The sequence below is a fragment of the Salarias fasciatus genome, chromosome 9, assembly GCF_902148845.1.
Source record: "Salarias fasciatus chromosome 9, fSalaFa1.1, whole genome shotgun sequence".
NCBI lineage: Eukaryota > Metazoa > Chordata > Actinopteri > Blenniiformes > Blenniidae > Salarias > Salarias fasciatus.
In genome coordinates this window covers 17,742,634-17,759,024 of record NC_043753.1, presented here as the reverse complement: position 1 = coordinate 17,759,024, position 16,391 = coordinate 17,742,634, and the positions used below count along the sequence as shown (strand labels likewise).

At 42.4% G+C, this 16,391-nt stretch overlaps 2 protein-coding genes across 2 annotated transcripts in view; both read right to left on the bottom strand.

Annotated features, from left to right (window-relative positions):
- Nucleotides 1–2,385: 2,385 nt before the first annotated feature.
- Nucleotides 2,386–2,924, bottom strand: LOC115394743 (zinc finger protein 239-like). The gene has a single exon (XM_030100094.1). It carries the CDS (start codon nt 2,922–2,924, stop codon nt 2,400–2,402), a length of 525 nt encoding a protein of 174 aa, XP_029955954.1. The 3' UTR covers nt 2,386–2,399.
- A 4,843-nt stretch (nt 2,925–7,767) lies between these two features.
- The window catches only part of plxdc2b (plexin domain containing 2b), a 73,570-nt gene continuing 64,946 nt past the window's right edge, over nt 7,768–16,391 (bottom strand). Inside the window, exons 12-14 of the mRNA XM_030099836.1 lie at nt 15,175–15,213; nt 11,745–11,911; nt 7,768–10,994 (exon numbers count right to left, since the gene is read on the bottom strand). Coding sequence (XP_029955696.1) covers nt 10,875–10,994; nt 11,745–11,911; nt 15,175–15,213 — 326 coding nt within the window. The 3' untranslated portion in view covers nt 7,768–10,874. The remainder of the gene's footprint in view (nt 10,995–11,744; nt 11,912–15,174; nt 15,214–16,391) is intronic.

Sequence of the window (16,391 nt, the reverse complement as noted above, 5' to 3'; positions counted from 1 at the left end):
TTTTTATTATTTCCACTGCTTGTACTCCTGCTACTAAATATCAAGGTAGCACACTGATCAGACAGAAATCAATGTATTTTGTTTAGCTATCATAAAATGTGTGAGTGTTTTTTTCAACTAAATCAGACATATCAAGCACCTGACATCCCTGCTGCTGCTTCTTCCTGTGGCTCCTCTGGGTGGTCATACCCTGCTTGCTCCTCTTCCTCGACCCTTGGCAGCGGCATGTTGCCTGACATCTCCCGTGGGGCGATGTGGGGGTCGAGGAAGGATAAGACGGCTCGGTATTTCCACCTCTTCGCTGACCCTGCCTCTGAACCACTCTTCTTCCTCCTCTCTTGCTCCTTCCTGAACTCCTTGGTGTACTTGTCCCTCAGGCTCTTCCACCGATTTTTGCACAGTTCCTCTGTATAAACATTGGTTTTAGCGGGAAAGATAGCAGTGGCTGTACAATGTTCTGACTGAATGTAGCACACAATACAGCGTGATGAAAAGTTTAGATAACTTACTTGGGACCCCGATCTCCTCGCTGATCCTCCCCCAAGCAAGACCCTTTCTATTCTTGTCTCGGTAGTGGAAAGACGACGTGTCGTGCAGCTCCGGACGAGCGCGCACAGCCACAATCAACTTGTCCTCCATCGTTGTCTTTCTTTTCCGGACTCCTGGTCCTGACGTAAACGACGTGAAACGTAGTGACGTAGCACTGGAGGGATCGTCTCATTATGGCTCTATTCACACGAAAGATATCTTTAAAGATGTGCTCACCCACACTGCTGAACATTAACATTCTGTAAACATGCGGAGCTGTTCTTGATCCATATCCAGTCAAATATCGATGGCAAAATGTATCCAGCAATTTTCTGTATGCTATATTCTTGGCTGGAATGTTTTCAGAAGTTATTAAAGTGACATATCAAGCTGGAGCCTGATGTTCAGAGAAACTGGGTTTGTTTTCAAATCATTACTATGGGATACACTATATGGTTGTTGAGTATGTATACGTCAGTAGACACTTTTTAAAATCAGAAAACTGAAAAAAATCCTGCGTAACATGTCTCTATCATAGTTTCCACTCGCCGGCAGAGTCGCTGCATCTTTGATCATCAAAGAAATAAAGAGACACTTTTCTGAGCTCAATCTGAAAGTGATTCCAATGTGGCATGAGCAAGGTGGAGTGATGTTTAATTGTTTGACAACGCCACCTAGGGAGTTACACTCCAGGGAATCCCAACAAGTCAGTCAAGTCACACAGGTTGAAAAGATTCCATCAGGACAAAGAGGTTCCAAATAAAACAAATGTTTTTAACCAAAACTTAAAAAACAAAATTGTGACGGCTCGCTGACTGTCTGTGGGTTCCAAAGTTCCGCTACCTGGGTAGCCTTTTCAGGCTTCTCCCCAGGTGACACCACAAACCAAAACCCGAAAAGGAACAGCTGGAGGTCCTCTTTTGCGCGACCCATAGCTCAGCAGTGAGCTGAGAAACAGAGGGGCGAAAGAACTACAATCCGAGTTGTCCAGACAGCAGCCCTTTTTCTCACAGCTGACTACAATAGGAAAGACAACGACCGAAGCATTGTTCCTTGAACCTGTGACACCAACCCATTTGCTCACATTGAAGAGGAACCCAATACTGTGGAACACTGTCCAACGTAATTTCAGAGTGGGATATATTGTTCTGACTGCAAATGCCACTGCTCCAAGGAAACTCCTGGTTAATCAGAAGAGTGATTAAAACATTTCCTGATGGAATGTCAGGAATGTATGGCCATACACAGTTCGGGGAAGAGCATGCCACAGCAGCCAGTGGACAAGCATTAACAGATCCAAAAGGTGCATCAACATTACGCAATGTGATGTTCAGTGACATCCTAGTGTGCATTCAATATAAATATCTTCTATTTCAGTGTTACTACGAATAAAGGATGAACATCAAAAGCATGTTTTAGCCGACTGTTTCAAATAAAAGCTATGAAGCTTAAAAAGAATGGAAAGTTAAATCAGTCATATTGACTAAAAAAGAAACACTGAATAACAAAACTCACTGGATTCATATTGACAGTTTATTTCCATTTCTTGAAAGTTCACAACTTTTGTGAAAGAAAACAAACATATTTCCTGAAGCACAGTCTGAACAGTGTTTGAATCAGAAACGTTTCCTTTAAACTGGATGGTCTCTTGTGATTTTGGGCTTGAACTGGACTTCCTGAACGAGATCTCCAACAGAGTCTTTGATTCGTGACGTTTCAGGTGGTGAAGCAACGAACCATGACGAGCAAATCTCAATACACGTTTCACAAGAAAATGGCTTCTCACCTCTGTGAGGTCTCATGTGGAACAACAAATGAAAACAAAATTCTGTTGATTGAAATTTTTCCTAGGTTTCACAAGAGTACGGCTTCTATCCTGTGTGAGTTCTCATGTGTCGCAACATACTATTGTTTTGGCTGAAGCTTTTCCCACATGTTCCACAAGAATACGGCTTCTCGCCTGTGTGAGTTCTCATGTGAGTCCTTAAATGGCCCTGTTCACGGAAACTTTTCCTACATGTTCCGCAAGAATACGGCTTCTCACCTGTGTGAGTTCTCATGTGTACCAACAAATTACTTTGTTGACTGACACCTTTTCCACATATTTCACATGAATACGGCTTCTCGCCTGTGTGAGTTCTCATGTGAGTCCTTAAATGACCCTGTCTACTGAAATGTCTCCCACAAGTTTCACAAGAATAAGGCTTCTCGCCTGTGTGAGTTCTCATGTGGACCAACAAATTAATGTGGTGCCCAAAACTTTTCCCACACGTTCCACAAGAATAAGGCTTCTCGCCTGTGTGAGTTCTCATGTGTACCAACAAATTACTTTGTTGACTGACACCTTTTCCACATATTTCACATGAATACGGCTTCTCGCCTGTGTGAGTTCTCATGTGAGTCCTTAAATGGCCCTGTTTACTGAAACTTTTCCTACATGTTCCACAAGAATACGGCTTCTCGCCTGTGTGAGTTCTCATGTGGACCAACAAATGACGAACATGTTTGCCGCATGTTTCACAAATCTTCCTGGGAGTGACCCTTTCTCCCTCCTGACACAATTTATGTCTTTTACAGACCATTTCATCACATGTGTCCTTATGCACCTCTTTTATCTGTGAAGGTTCTGGTTCTTCTGGTTCCTCTTTGACCTGTAGAGGTTCTGGTTCTTCTTTTTCCTCAGAGATCTGTAGAGGTTCTGGTTCTTCTGGCTCCTTTTTGAGCCGTAGAAGTTCTGGTTCTTCTGGTTCTTCTTTGACCTGTGGAGGTTCTGGTTCTTCTTGTTTCTCATAGATCTGCAGAGGTTCTGGTTCTTCCTGTTCTTGACAGCAGTTTGTTTCCTGATAAAGGAGCTGCTCCTCTCTACAGTCATGGTGCTGTTGGAGCTCTGCAGGGACAGAAAAGCACAAGATAAATGATTATTTAAATTCCTTTAGTTCCAGCTTAAAAAAAACCTGGGACTAAAGTGGTGAAACTGAAAACTGTGTTTAGAAGTAGAGAGTGGAGAAGAACAGTGAGTGTTTTTGGAGTTATCAGTCTGCTGAGAAAAGGTGAGTAAAATCTTAAAATCATAACAGACACAGATCCTGCCTGTGTCTGTGGTGGATAAACCACACAGCCATAATGATGGAGATCCTCTACCAGCCACATTCATGCGTTCATTCAGACTTGTACACACCTATTTTATGCAACTTGAGCTGAGGTTTCAAGATGATTTCCTGCAGTTGGTTCTGACGGTCAATCTTCTTCTCGTACTGGACGATAGTTTGTTCAAACAGGGTGAAGACATCCACAGCAGCTACACTTAGTCTCTGGATGGTCAAGCCTCTCACAGAGTCCAGGGTATTATTATTTCCACCATCAGTAGCAGACACCTCATCAAAATCCCCCTTCTCTCTAACGTGTGGAGCTTCATGTTCCTCCTGCTCCAGACTGGAGCTCGTCCTCTGCTGCTGTGGACCCCCTGGAAGGAGACAAGGCAAAGTCACTGATGTGATGGATGTGAATGTTTTACAGTAACAGATGGATGATGGAGGACAGGCTACATTTAAAATAAAGACATTTCAAACAAAAACTGTCTGCTCATTTCAATAAAACAGACAGTAGCTGTGGAGTTAGGAGAATAAATGATAAAGCTGTCTCTGGATGCAACATTAGCTTCTCTGAACTCTTAAACACTAGTGGAAGTTTCAGTTTTATATAGTTCAGACTTGAACGCATCATGATTCTGAAAGATTTACTCTAAAGTCTCCATTCTAAACTTTAATCACAGTAAGCTAACATCACTATGTCAGCTCAGACTGAATAAATAAATCACTCAATCCGTTTGCAAAGAGCTCAAACATTTCCTCTTTATCTGTCTGCCAGCTTCACAACAAATGTCAAACAAACGACCGTCCAGTAGTCAGATTCATGGGATCATTCAGAATTTAACTTACCTGCAGTGTGGAACCTGATTTGAGGTTTCAAGACGCTTTCCAGCAGTCTGCTCTGTCGATAAATCTCCTCTTCCAACTGGAGGACAGTTTGTTGAAACACGGTGAACATTTCTCCAGCAGCAGCAGTTAGTGACTGGTTGATAACCTCTCTTAAAGCCTGAACTGAAGTCATTGTTGCTGCAGGAGATGAGATATTCAAAATATCTATCCTGTCAGACATGACAAGGCTCTGAACATCCTCCATAAAAACCGCTTCTTTTCTTGTTTTTTTATTCTTTTTCTGAACGATCAAAAACACAGCGTTCAGCTTCACACTGACTCCTACTGGACATCGGGGGAACTGCAGCTCATCAGCTGCAAATCAAATCAGCTCTTTTATCATTGGACTGTCCTGTGAGTTTTCTTTTTTGTTTTTACACATTATCAACTTAATGATCATGATCTATAGAATATCAAAATATTTCCAATTTGCATTTTCCCAATGTTTTCCTCCTGCTGCTGAAGCATGGCGGGGTGTGATGTGTGTGTGTGTGGAAGAGTGAACATGTTTTTAGTGTCTTCAGAGCAGACAGGAAGATCATGTGAACACAGAGGTGTCTGGACTGCACAGCTCTGACATTCAGAAGATCTCTGTCTGAAAAATTAGTTCCGTGTTTGTTTGTTCTGTGATGAGCAGTTCTGTTCAAATAAAAAAAAACCCTTGAATATGCATCACCTGTGCATCTAAATATGCATTTAAAGCTGTAAAAGGTGCAGACACTTTTTTGTTGTTGTTTAAGGTCTTTAAACTTTAATTAGCACAAAATAACAACTCCTGCATACATTTTACATTATTTTCTTTGTATTCTTATACTTTTTCAGCAGAGAATCCCGTTTTTGTTAGGAGATACACAGACAAGGCTTGTTCAGGCTGTTCTTGTTGGAAAATTTTTATTTTCCGCAGCATGGTCTGAAGACCCAGAGAGAAATGAAATTACAGCTTTCTTCAGAGAACTGTTTGAATTTTCAGAGCATCAGATACTCCCATTTCACTATTTCAGCACCACCAAGGGGTGTAAGAAATCTCTGAAACCAAGGGTAAGAATCACTTATTATAATTATTTTTGGGGAAAAAAAATTAAATTATATTAAGTATTTAAGATTTTGTCACTTGTTATTTTTCAAAATGTGAAAAATTCTGTTTTTGTTCACTGATGTAACATAATATCTGTTTTTGAAGGTAAAATTGTGACGCAGTCTTGCTGCCATGACAATCTGCAGGTCTACGGTTTGGCCATTAGGTGGCAGTAAAGATCAGCCCAGCAGCATGATTCCCAGCAGTGACGTGACCTTGCTTACCACAGATTCATTACCTTGATTTGTAAAATGTAATGACTGGCTGTCCAGCTATTAACACCCACTTATTCTTGCTTATAATGAAAACATGAAGTGGTTTGCATTTTGCAGCACACATCATTAAGTCGCCATTCTCTCTGAATCACAGCACACAAGGTGAAATTCGACAGTTTGTTCATTAAAAGTCTGTTGTTGCACGTTCAGCAGGACAGAGTGATGGGACCTGCATGGCTCATCCTGCAGGTTGGGGAGGGTGGTGCTCATGATGAACCACCCTCCTCAGGGCCAAGAAGCCCTGCTGGGCGCAGCTGCTCCATCCAGGTGGTAACACTCCCACCCAAAACACCCTCAGCGGTGCGGGTGTGAACGTTCCTGAGCATTCTCTGTGATGATCAACACTGTAAATTGGAAAGTCAGGGACGGCTCTGGATGATATCACTCTGCTGAATACTGCTCTGCTCCCAGTTTGCTGGAGTCGCCTCCGTGTGTCTTCTGCTGACTTGTTTACTCAGCTTTCTCTGGGTTCTGCCGTAAAGCTCCATCCCCTCCGTCTGCAGAGAGACACAGACACTATCTACCCGATGCAAGGATTCCACATAAACTGGGCACACAGCATTTTTCACAGGTGTGTATCTCAGGGCCAACAGAGTGTTTAAAGTAGAAAATGGTGTTTTTCCACACAGGTAAGGATGGATTTGGTGGATTTCCTGAAACTGAGCACAGCAAAAAACACCGACTTTCTTACATATATTTATGTTCTGTCATGCAATTCCTCTTAAATAATGGTGGTAATTAAGCTTTTATTAAGCCAAATGCATGTGATATTTCAGCTGCACAGCTCCTTTGATTAAATCAATATATTCTACTTAATTGAACTAAAAGGGGGAAATTGCAATCCAATAGCTATTTACAAATGCAAGCTTTAATGAAAACATCCCGAGCTCCATGTTGAGACATCATGCACGTGAATCAGGGGCGGCTGTTTTTAGCAACATTATTTATTATTTCAAATGTAATCAAAACAACAGTAGTTACAGAAATTACAGACAGCTATGATACCGTGTGGTCTTATTGTGTGCTATGAAGTGTCATGATGAGATAAAACAAGGAAGAAGGCTCCCGCTCTCCCTTCTATATACTGAACCTTTTCGGATTGTCGCTGAATCTGCGATTCAGCATCATCGGATCCAACTCATCAGAGAAGAAAAGCAGAGCACACAGCAGTTACCTATCTCAACAACAACCACGATGCTGCTACTCACCGTCTAAAATAACATGTTAATAAAGGAGTGAAAGCGATTAGTCACGGCCGTTCGGATGCTGCTTGAAAATGTCCCGTCTCTAAGATATGACTGTTTCCACAGACAAACAAACTCCAGTCGTATCTGACTGCATTTTGATTGTGGCTTTAAAAAAACAAAACAAAAAAAAAACACTTGCAGTTTCAGGTGGCAGCATACAACAAGCAAGTCTTTCTCCACAGGGGGTCAATCTCACCATGCTGGAAAAAAAAAAGATACATCTGTGGTCACAGAGACGTCGCTGACCTTTGAACCCAAACTTTTTGTGCAAAGGGCTTTCTAGTGGCATTAGAAATGAGGAAATCCTATCCGAGAGGTCGACATCAACCAGACCATATCAGTGTGACTGTGAATAAGGGTGAGTATGAAACATTACATGAGACTCTTCGTCCTCCATGTGGTGCATCTTTGGATGAGGTGTGTTCTGATTTAGAAGAGAAGTTTTGTACCGTTTAGCCATCAGAGATATACAGACTTGGACAAAATTGTTGGTACCCTTCGTTTAATGAAAGAAAAATTCACAGTGGTCAGATAAATAACTTGAATCTGACGAAAGTAATCGTAAAAAAAATTCTATGAAATTTAACTAATAAAATTCAGACATTGCTTTTCAATCATGCTTCAACAGGATTATTTTAATAAAATAAATTCAAGAAACAGGCCTGGACAAAAATGATGGTACCCCTAGAAAAGACTGAAAATGACGTGACCAAAGGGACATGTCAGTCCAAGGTGTGTCCACTAATTAGCATCACAGGTGTCTCCAATCTTGTAATCAGTCAGTGGCTCGTATGAAGGGTGAGAGGTAGTCACATGAAGTGAACCACACACAACATGGACCAGAGGAAGCAAAGCAAAGAGCTGTTTCAGGAAATTAGAAAGAAAGTTATAGAACAGCATGTAAAAGGTCAACCAAAATGGACTTAATGGGAGACGACTGAGGAGGACACCATTGTGAAAAACAAATCATAAAAAAGCCAGACTGGAATTTGCCAGACTACATGTTGACAAGCCACAAAGCTTCTGGGAGAATGTCCTATGGACAGATGAGACAAAATGGAAGTTTTTGCCAAGGCACGTCAGCTCTATGTTCACAGAAAGAAAAATGAAGCATATGAAGAAAGGAACACTGTCCCTGCTGTGAAACATGGAGGAGGCTCTGTTATGTTCTGGGGCTGCTTTGCTGAATCTGTGCAGGGCACAATGAAATCTCAAGACTATCAAGGGATTCTAGAGAGAAATGTGCTGCCAGTGTCAGAAAGCTCGGTCTCAGTCGCAGGTCATGGGTCTTCTAACAGGACAATGACTCAAAACACAGCTAAAAACACCCAAGAATGGCTGAGAGGAAAACTTGGACTATTCTCAAGTGGCCTTCTATGAGCCCTGACCTAAAGCCTATCGAACATCTTTGGAAGGAGATGTTTCTTGAGTTTATTTTTTTCAAAATAATTCTGTTGAAGCATGATTGAAAAGCAATGACTGACTTTCATTTGTTAAATTTCATAGAATTTTTATTTATTACTACTTTTGTCAGATTCCCGTTGTTTCTCTGACCACTGTGAATTATTTTTCTTTCATTAAACGAAGGGTACCAACAATTTTGTCCACGTCTGTATATCAGAAACTCAAATGTCATATAGTTTTTAAAAATGTGATTTTTGAAGGGAATGTTATAAAAACACACCAAATCAGTGAAGATTATCGGGAAATCCCGCTGACTACTACAGAATGTTTGCATAAAAACCAAACCAGTCACCTTATAATAAGAAAAATGACCAACAGCATTGTCATTCATCGAAGCTAACATATACATTAAATTATGATTGAATGGTCATTTTGAAATTTTGTTTGGAATCACTGCAGTTTCGAATTGCAGAGGCCAGAGAAAAAAAAGTTACTGATTGATCAATGATTGGACAGCTGTTCCCAAGAGGACGTTTTCAGGAAATAATTAAGAGTAAAGTTTAAAAAAACGCTCACAATCGGAAAACATCCTCAGACTTTAAAATGACACCAAAATGTGAATTAAACCACGAGGATCACTGCTGGCTGACGGGTGTGGGTGGCGAGGCATGGAGGCTGTGGTGGAAGCTGAGGTAAATACTTCAGAGTATAGCTCATTTAAATGCTGATCAGTCTTTGGTCTCAATGCGATGGTGGCGAGATGCGACTAACAATAATTGAGATGATTGTTTTGTGTTTTGATGCATTTGAGTTGAACGAGTGTAATATTGCACATTTAATTTTCAGTAGAATTCCAGGATGTCGAGATTTAGCATCTCTAAAAATAAGTCTACAATCATTGGTGTAAAACATGAACTGTGAAATCCTGAACAGTATAAATGAGCGTTCAAAATGGGCTTTGAACCGAGACTGAACTGACTCCAACAGTATTCACATTTAAGTAAAAAAGTAGAGAAAGAAAGGCCACTCTTAAAACATAAAAAAGAAAAAAAAGTTCTTCAGTATCATCACTGACTAGACTACTAATGTTTTGCCATGAATTACCTGAATCTGCAAATGTTTGGGCCTCGGTATGTACAGCGTGGATAAGCCAAATCATTTCACACAGACACAAACCTGGTTATGCTCGGCAATGAAGCCACACTTTAACCTCCCCTCAGAAAACAACAAGGGAAAATGAAAAAAAGAAAAGAGAGAAAAACTCCAATCAGACCAGTGTGTTTTCCGGCTCACACAAGCTGTATCCAGATACCACTGAATATAATCAAAAAAGAAAAAAAAAAATCATCCGTGCAGAGCCAGCTCAAACGATAAAGCAGGTGGATGTCCGATCTCCACTGTAAACTGCTCATCTGTATTCACACACACACACACATATGAATCACACTTCAGAAAATATATTCACACTCACAAGCGCCTGTCTTGTAATTTTGCATTAGTACCACATGTATATTGAAAAGAAAAAGAAAATATGTGCATGAAACAAACTGTGCAAACGCTAATTGGGGATAAAACGGCACGGCAGTAATGAACCCAAAGCAATAAAATAAAAAATAAAAAAAACTTAAAGGGAACTATAGAGTGTGCCCATCACCCAAATAAAACACTGAAATATCGTCAGTGAGCAAAAAAAACAAAAAAAAACAAGTCTGACGCTTCATTTTGAAGAGATGGAAGCAGCCAAACGTCGGATGCTCAGAGCGTCACTCCCTGCTGTCGATAATGGCAGTGACAGGAATCCTGCTGGCGTCACGTCAAGCGGCCGCGGCGGAAAAGTCAATTGAGCCTGCTATGGTATTGAAAAGCAATACCGACGGTCTACACAGATAAATGTGCCAATCCTGGTGAAACAAAAAAAATAAAAATAAAAAAAAAAGGAAAAGAAGCAAAAGCTGGATGGATATACAAAGGCCTATACTGTATCACCCCACCAACAATGAAGTGGAAATCTCTGTTCACATACTTGTTTCTGAAAATATATATTGTATGCTTCACCCTGCTCCCCAGCATCGCCTCGGCAGTCAGGCTGTACAAAACCTCCACAGGATGACCTCTGAACTCTCCCCTCCCTCTGTCCTGGCAGCTCGGTCTCTGTTCTGGGATCACTTGTCGGGGTTTTCTCGCTTCCTGCCGTCGCTGAACGCTGCATCCAGTCCCGTCGAGCGCTCGACGGGCCCCAATCCACAGTCTTAACAAAGTCACTGAGCTCCCCCGCCGCCGGGCGCGTCCCCGGAGGTTCCCGGCGAGGAGTCGCCACGGAGCAGGAGGGAGGAGGGCTGCGGGAACGTCGACGGCCGCCCCCCCTCCCTCAGCACTGCTCCGACTCGATGAAGCCCTCCTTCTCCTGGCCCACCGGCTCCACCTCGGCGTAGGCCGGGTGACCCGAGCCGCGGCGAAACTTCATGGCCGGCCACCTGCTGGGGCGTCTCTGCAGGGGAGAACAGGAGAGGAGAGTAAAGAATGTGTGTGAGGAATGGGAAATCAATCTGCTCTTCTGTATCCAGAGGAAAAAAAAACAAAAACAAACAGTTTTCCAGGAAAAAATATCTTCTTTACATGTAAAACTACTTGAATTCTGAGTCTGATGGATAGTTTTGCTTCTTTTGAGCAGGCAGTGTTGCTCCCGTGAGCGACAGTGACCTTGTAACGTCGACAAGGATAAACTCTGAGACGCCATTTGTCTTTTGAGACGTCGGAACATCACTCGCCGTGTCGGTCTCCAAACCGCTCGCTCTCTGTTTCAGTATGTCCACTTTCATTTACGAACAGGCTGTGCCGAGTTTCATCATCTCCCTCGGAAAATCACAATGCATATTTATGAGTCGGAGACTTTGCATAGTTTATTTGTGCACAGCTGTTCATTTCATGACGGATTACAATGGAAAGTCTGAAAGCTGGAGAAAGTTTCCTGGCAAATCACAGCGATGTGCTTTTTTGCGAGCAAAACTGAAATGTTTGACTGGTTTAAACAGTCAGGGTTTATTCCTGCAAAACAGAACAATACAGCCGAAATATGGAAAGAAAGAGAAGAGAACATCTGGTAAACTGTTAGAACGACCACATGCAGGAGCCTATAAAAGAGAAACAGGCTTTCCAGTGATACAATCGAACAGACAAATATCTGATAGTTTATCCACTGAAAGCATAAAGGGAAATTCCTCACGGACAAACACCTCACCTCGATGAGGAAGAGGCTGGCTGCAGAGGTTGGATGATGGTAGATGTAGATGGTGATTAATACGCCGGCGATCATGATGAGCATCACCAGCAGGATGCCGAGGATCAGGCCCGTGTGCAGGGGGTGTGTGCCCGGCACCTTGTCCACCGCACTGTCCCCAGACATCACTGGAAAACACACAGCAAATCTGTTACAGCATGCTTTCATGTTTTCAAGTTTTTTTATCAATCAACTCTCGAATGAAGGGGTGAAATATTGTTGCAGTATTGTTGTGAACCGCCAGGGGGCACTCATCAAACGTCAATACCCTTCTCCATAAAAACAACTCATCAATAGGAAAATCCTACCAGCAGCTTTTCACCTTTACATGTTGGAAAAAGTTCCACTTCCAGATAATCTGACTTTAGATTATCGTGACATTTCATTGACTGTGAGAGAAATTCAAGGTTAAAGGTTCAACCCTGTCTCAGTCTGTATTGTGATTTCTCTGAGGTCTCTTTTAGGTATTCATGAAGAGTTCTTCTCTCCCATAAGTAGGAATAAGAGTTAATCCCACACCAAGGTTAGTCCGGTCCAGATAGTGGGGGAAGGGGGTTCTATACATTCTGAAACAGTTTCATTTTAGCCTCCAGTCGTGGAACTGCAAACTGAAAAGGCTGCATAATGAGTCCGTCCTTCAGCGGGCCTGAAAAAGTCATCACTCGTTTGCAAACCACTTCATCAGGTTCATATTTGAACCTCAAAGTCGACCCAGCAGGTGATTGGAGAGGGGTTTTCTTTTTTTCTTTTTTGTCCAACCTTCAGTGGGAATCTCTATTTTCAGCTTTAGGGAAACAACAGTTCCCTCACGTCCCTATAGTGAAACCAGCATGGATGCCATCCTCATTTTTTTTTTCCAGCTTATCTCTTCCAGAATTAGTGCAGCGGTTCTATTCACATATCTGAGGGTTTCTATTTCTTTGCCCCTTTGACAACCTCTCCTCAGTCTCCACCCCGGTTTTAATTAGCAGCTCCTGCCTGTCGGCCAACCAGCGGCTCCCCTGGCGCCCTGCCTCATTGATTTCCAGCGCGCAGAATAACCGGGCGGTAATCAAACCTGTCCGATGCGTGTGGGCAGCCAGCGTGAGAGCGTGTGGGCCTGTAAGTCAACACAGCCGTCATGCACACACCCTCGCTGGAGGTATAAAGGAGCAGCGCAACGTACGCTTGAAACAAAGCAGCTGATTACCTCCAGCACCCACAATGCAGCGGGGGAGTTTTCTCGGTGTCATTTAGTCTGATGCTGCAGTCGCACGATATTAGAGGCGTTACTCCTTAAAAAGAACCCAGCTTGGCAGAGCAGGTAATGCTGGGACACTGTTGGGCTTTTAATCAAATAAACAGTCTGGAGGCGCTTTGTTTTTCCTGGGTTTTCCTCGGAGAGCTCTTCTCCTGCTTTTCATCCATCACAGCCGCACGGTTTAGGAGCCGCCTCTTTATTCAGATGGAAGCCTAAATGCAGCAGATTGTGGGTTTTGGGGTGTTGGGAGGCGGGCTGGGCTTTATCGGAGTGCTCCTGATCAAAGAGCAGAAACAGTGGCAGACGGTTTTTCCATTGCACATATGTGAACAAAAAAAACAACACCTGCTGCACAGACTGAAGATGATCCTGATCGAAACTTGTCTGAACATGAACTGAGAGCGTCTCCGGTTTGTTTTGTCCACACCATGGTTCATATGAGAAGAAGAGCAGCACAATATGTTCATATTGAATAAAGGATATTAAATTAAAATACATGGTTGAGGCTCCTTTCCTGAAAAAAGTCCTTAAACAGCATTTTTTCAGAAAACAATATTTGTAAAGTAGCTCATAAAACAACAGCAGTGAAAGCAAAGCCCAAAGAGAATCGTGCCAATGGTCTGTTTTGTCCAAAAAAACACTCTAAACCCTGAATAACACTAATCTACAAAACAAGAGTGTATTTCCTGGCCATGAAAATGCCGGAATCAGCATTTCCTTATTCAATTATTTTGCATATTTAATTTATAACCAACTGGCCCAGTCTGGACCAAACTGGCTGACATGAAGAATAATACGGAGAATATCAGTTTAGCACAATGCAGTCTGGGGCAGGGACACACAGCCAGGCAGCGCCGGTCCTCACTAGATTGGATTCATCGCTCATTAGCTTTGTCCTGACGGCTGCTCGGACCTGAGGAGACTGAGCGAGCGCTAATGGACGGCCCGACTCTTAGACAGCAATAAAAATGCATTAGAGCTTTAGAGAGCGTCGGAAAAGCGGCCAATCCGTCTTTTTCCCGCTCTGCATTAGTGCCACAGCTGCAGCACAGGGGTACAACTGTTGTAATGGCTTTCAGGAAACCAACAATACAAACGGAGCACACTTCTAATTCAGCGCCTTTTTGTAAACAGGTGCCGAGGAGGCGGCGGCGGCGGCGGCGCTCCAGATCCAGAGCTGCTTATCTGCACTCCTACTACTGTCGGTGTAATAACTTCAGCTTTTCATTCACACTCAAGGTCAGAGGACTCTCTGGTTTCACAGGTGGAAATTAAAGCTGAGTGTTCAGAATGAAACCAGAGTCTGACTAATCAAACCTTCACAAAGAGCCTCAAAATCAATAATATCACTCTGTCATCTTTGGTTCCAACAAAGCGAGTCAGGGGTAATTTCACGGCCTTTGTGTTGTGTGTCCCCAAAGCTTGACTCACAGCTCCCTTTCACCTTGAGCAGCGTTACTGTCAGGTATGTGGCGATAAAGGCTGAGATGCATGAGAAAAAGCGGAGCGATATTATCACAGCTTCGGGTCCCGGGCGGCAGCGATGGAGACATGCAGCGTTTGTGTAATGAAAAGAGCGATGGAAGCGGCGGATTTCCAGTCCCTCTCAAGCAGGAAATGAAACATTTGGGGGGGCTATCTGACAAAACGGACGGAGCTCCAAACTAATTCAAGACTTTGGATGTATAACATTTTACCGTGACAGCCACACTGTTTGACATACGTGAAGTTTCATGTGGGCATATTTAAAATGTTGGTGTCATTGGGATGCTTTGCTGTCGAGCTTGTTTCCTCTCTCAGACATGGCAACCCTGCCTCGCCTAACTGAACCCCCGCCTGCATTTCAAACAACAGCCGAACCAACCGCAGCTGCACCTTTTTTCCATAAAGCCTCCGCTCCAGACGCTGTAATTGATTGTTGCGTCCCACAGAGGACAGTTAAGCATTAAAAGTCGGCTTGCTGGATAAAGTTTATCAGCCGATTGAGCCATACGTCCGCCGTAAAGATAAAAAAGCAATCAGGGACCAATACTTCAGCGGTAAACTCAAAACCAGGAGGCAGGCGGGGGAGACAAATGCAGGCATTAAGGAAACAGAGCTACAGCGGCCACGGCAGTTATTGGATGCTACAGTGTGGTGGAAGATACATACCCTGGTTATCTCTCAGATGAAGCGCAATCTTGGTGTCATCTGCGAAGAGATAAAGACAAAGAAACCACGGGTGTCAGACATAATCATCAAGGAATCTCTTTGTAGCTTGTTATTGAAGCTCAGATAATATAAACAGCTCCCCGAAGGCTCCAGATCCAGTTAATCATCTTTAATTAGTGAGCCATCTTGCTTAAAATCTTATTAAAAATTAATGCTTTGAATATAATGGCTTAGCATCTATAATTCAAGAGAGGAAAGCTGTCTGGGGTTAACTATACCGGTGAAATATGGAAATGCAGTACGACCCACTTCTTCTCGCATTTCCACACAGCATCGGACTCACATTATGCAAATTTGGCACATATAGCACCAGATGTATTTCACTGAATGATTAAATTCAAACGGATTTCAATTTTCAAAAAGAGTGAATGCCGCCATGTTTCGGTGCATGAAATGAATCATTAAAGGGAACGTCATTCAGAGAGAGGCCGCAGACACTTTGACCGAGTTCGAATCCCACCAGGTCATAAATACGGAAAAATACGGCTGCTCCAGAATCACAAGAAACAAACCGTTTGGATTTCATTTTACCGAAAGCAATACATATAAGGCAAATGTGCACATATCCCCAAAAATATATATTTTTAAGATGATTGCACATAAGATTAGAAGAAATCTTATTATCTGTCTGAATCATAAATGCTTGTTTATGTGGTTTTACTCAAAACGCTTTTTCTACACGACCCAAATGAACATCTTTCTTTCCAGTGTAGATGTACTGAAACGAGATAAAGAAGCCGTACTACAGTTTTGGTAAAAATCATCTCACTATGAACCATTTCTTTCATTTGTGTTTCATCTATTTTGTAGTCTTAAGGCTTATATTTGCAGATTGTGTGCATCCTATAACGCTGTCTGGTTTAGTTTAGAGGGGATTCAGTTAATCCATCTAAAAAATCCATGACAGCTGTATTCCTGGTGATGTTTACATGATGAACATTGCAGTTTAGTAGATTTTAGCAAATAATATTCTTTTTGATTATCTTACTGTTTTCATACTTGGGGGAAAAAACTTTAAGAAAAAGCATTTACTTCTAGTTTTTCTTGGAAAAATGACAGTTGAACCTGACCTGAGTTTCTTCTTAATCCAGAGGTGTATTTTTGACATGACTGTGCAGATCTTGGAGATGACAGATTATTATTCGATGGAGACGTGG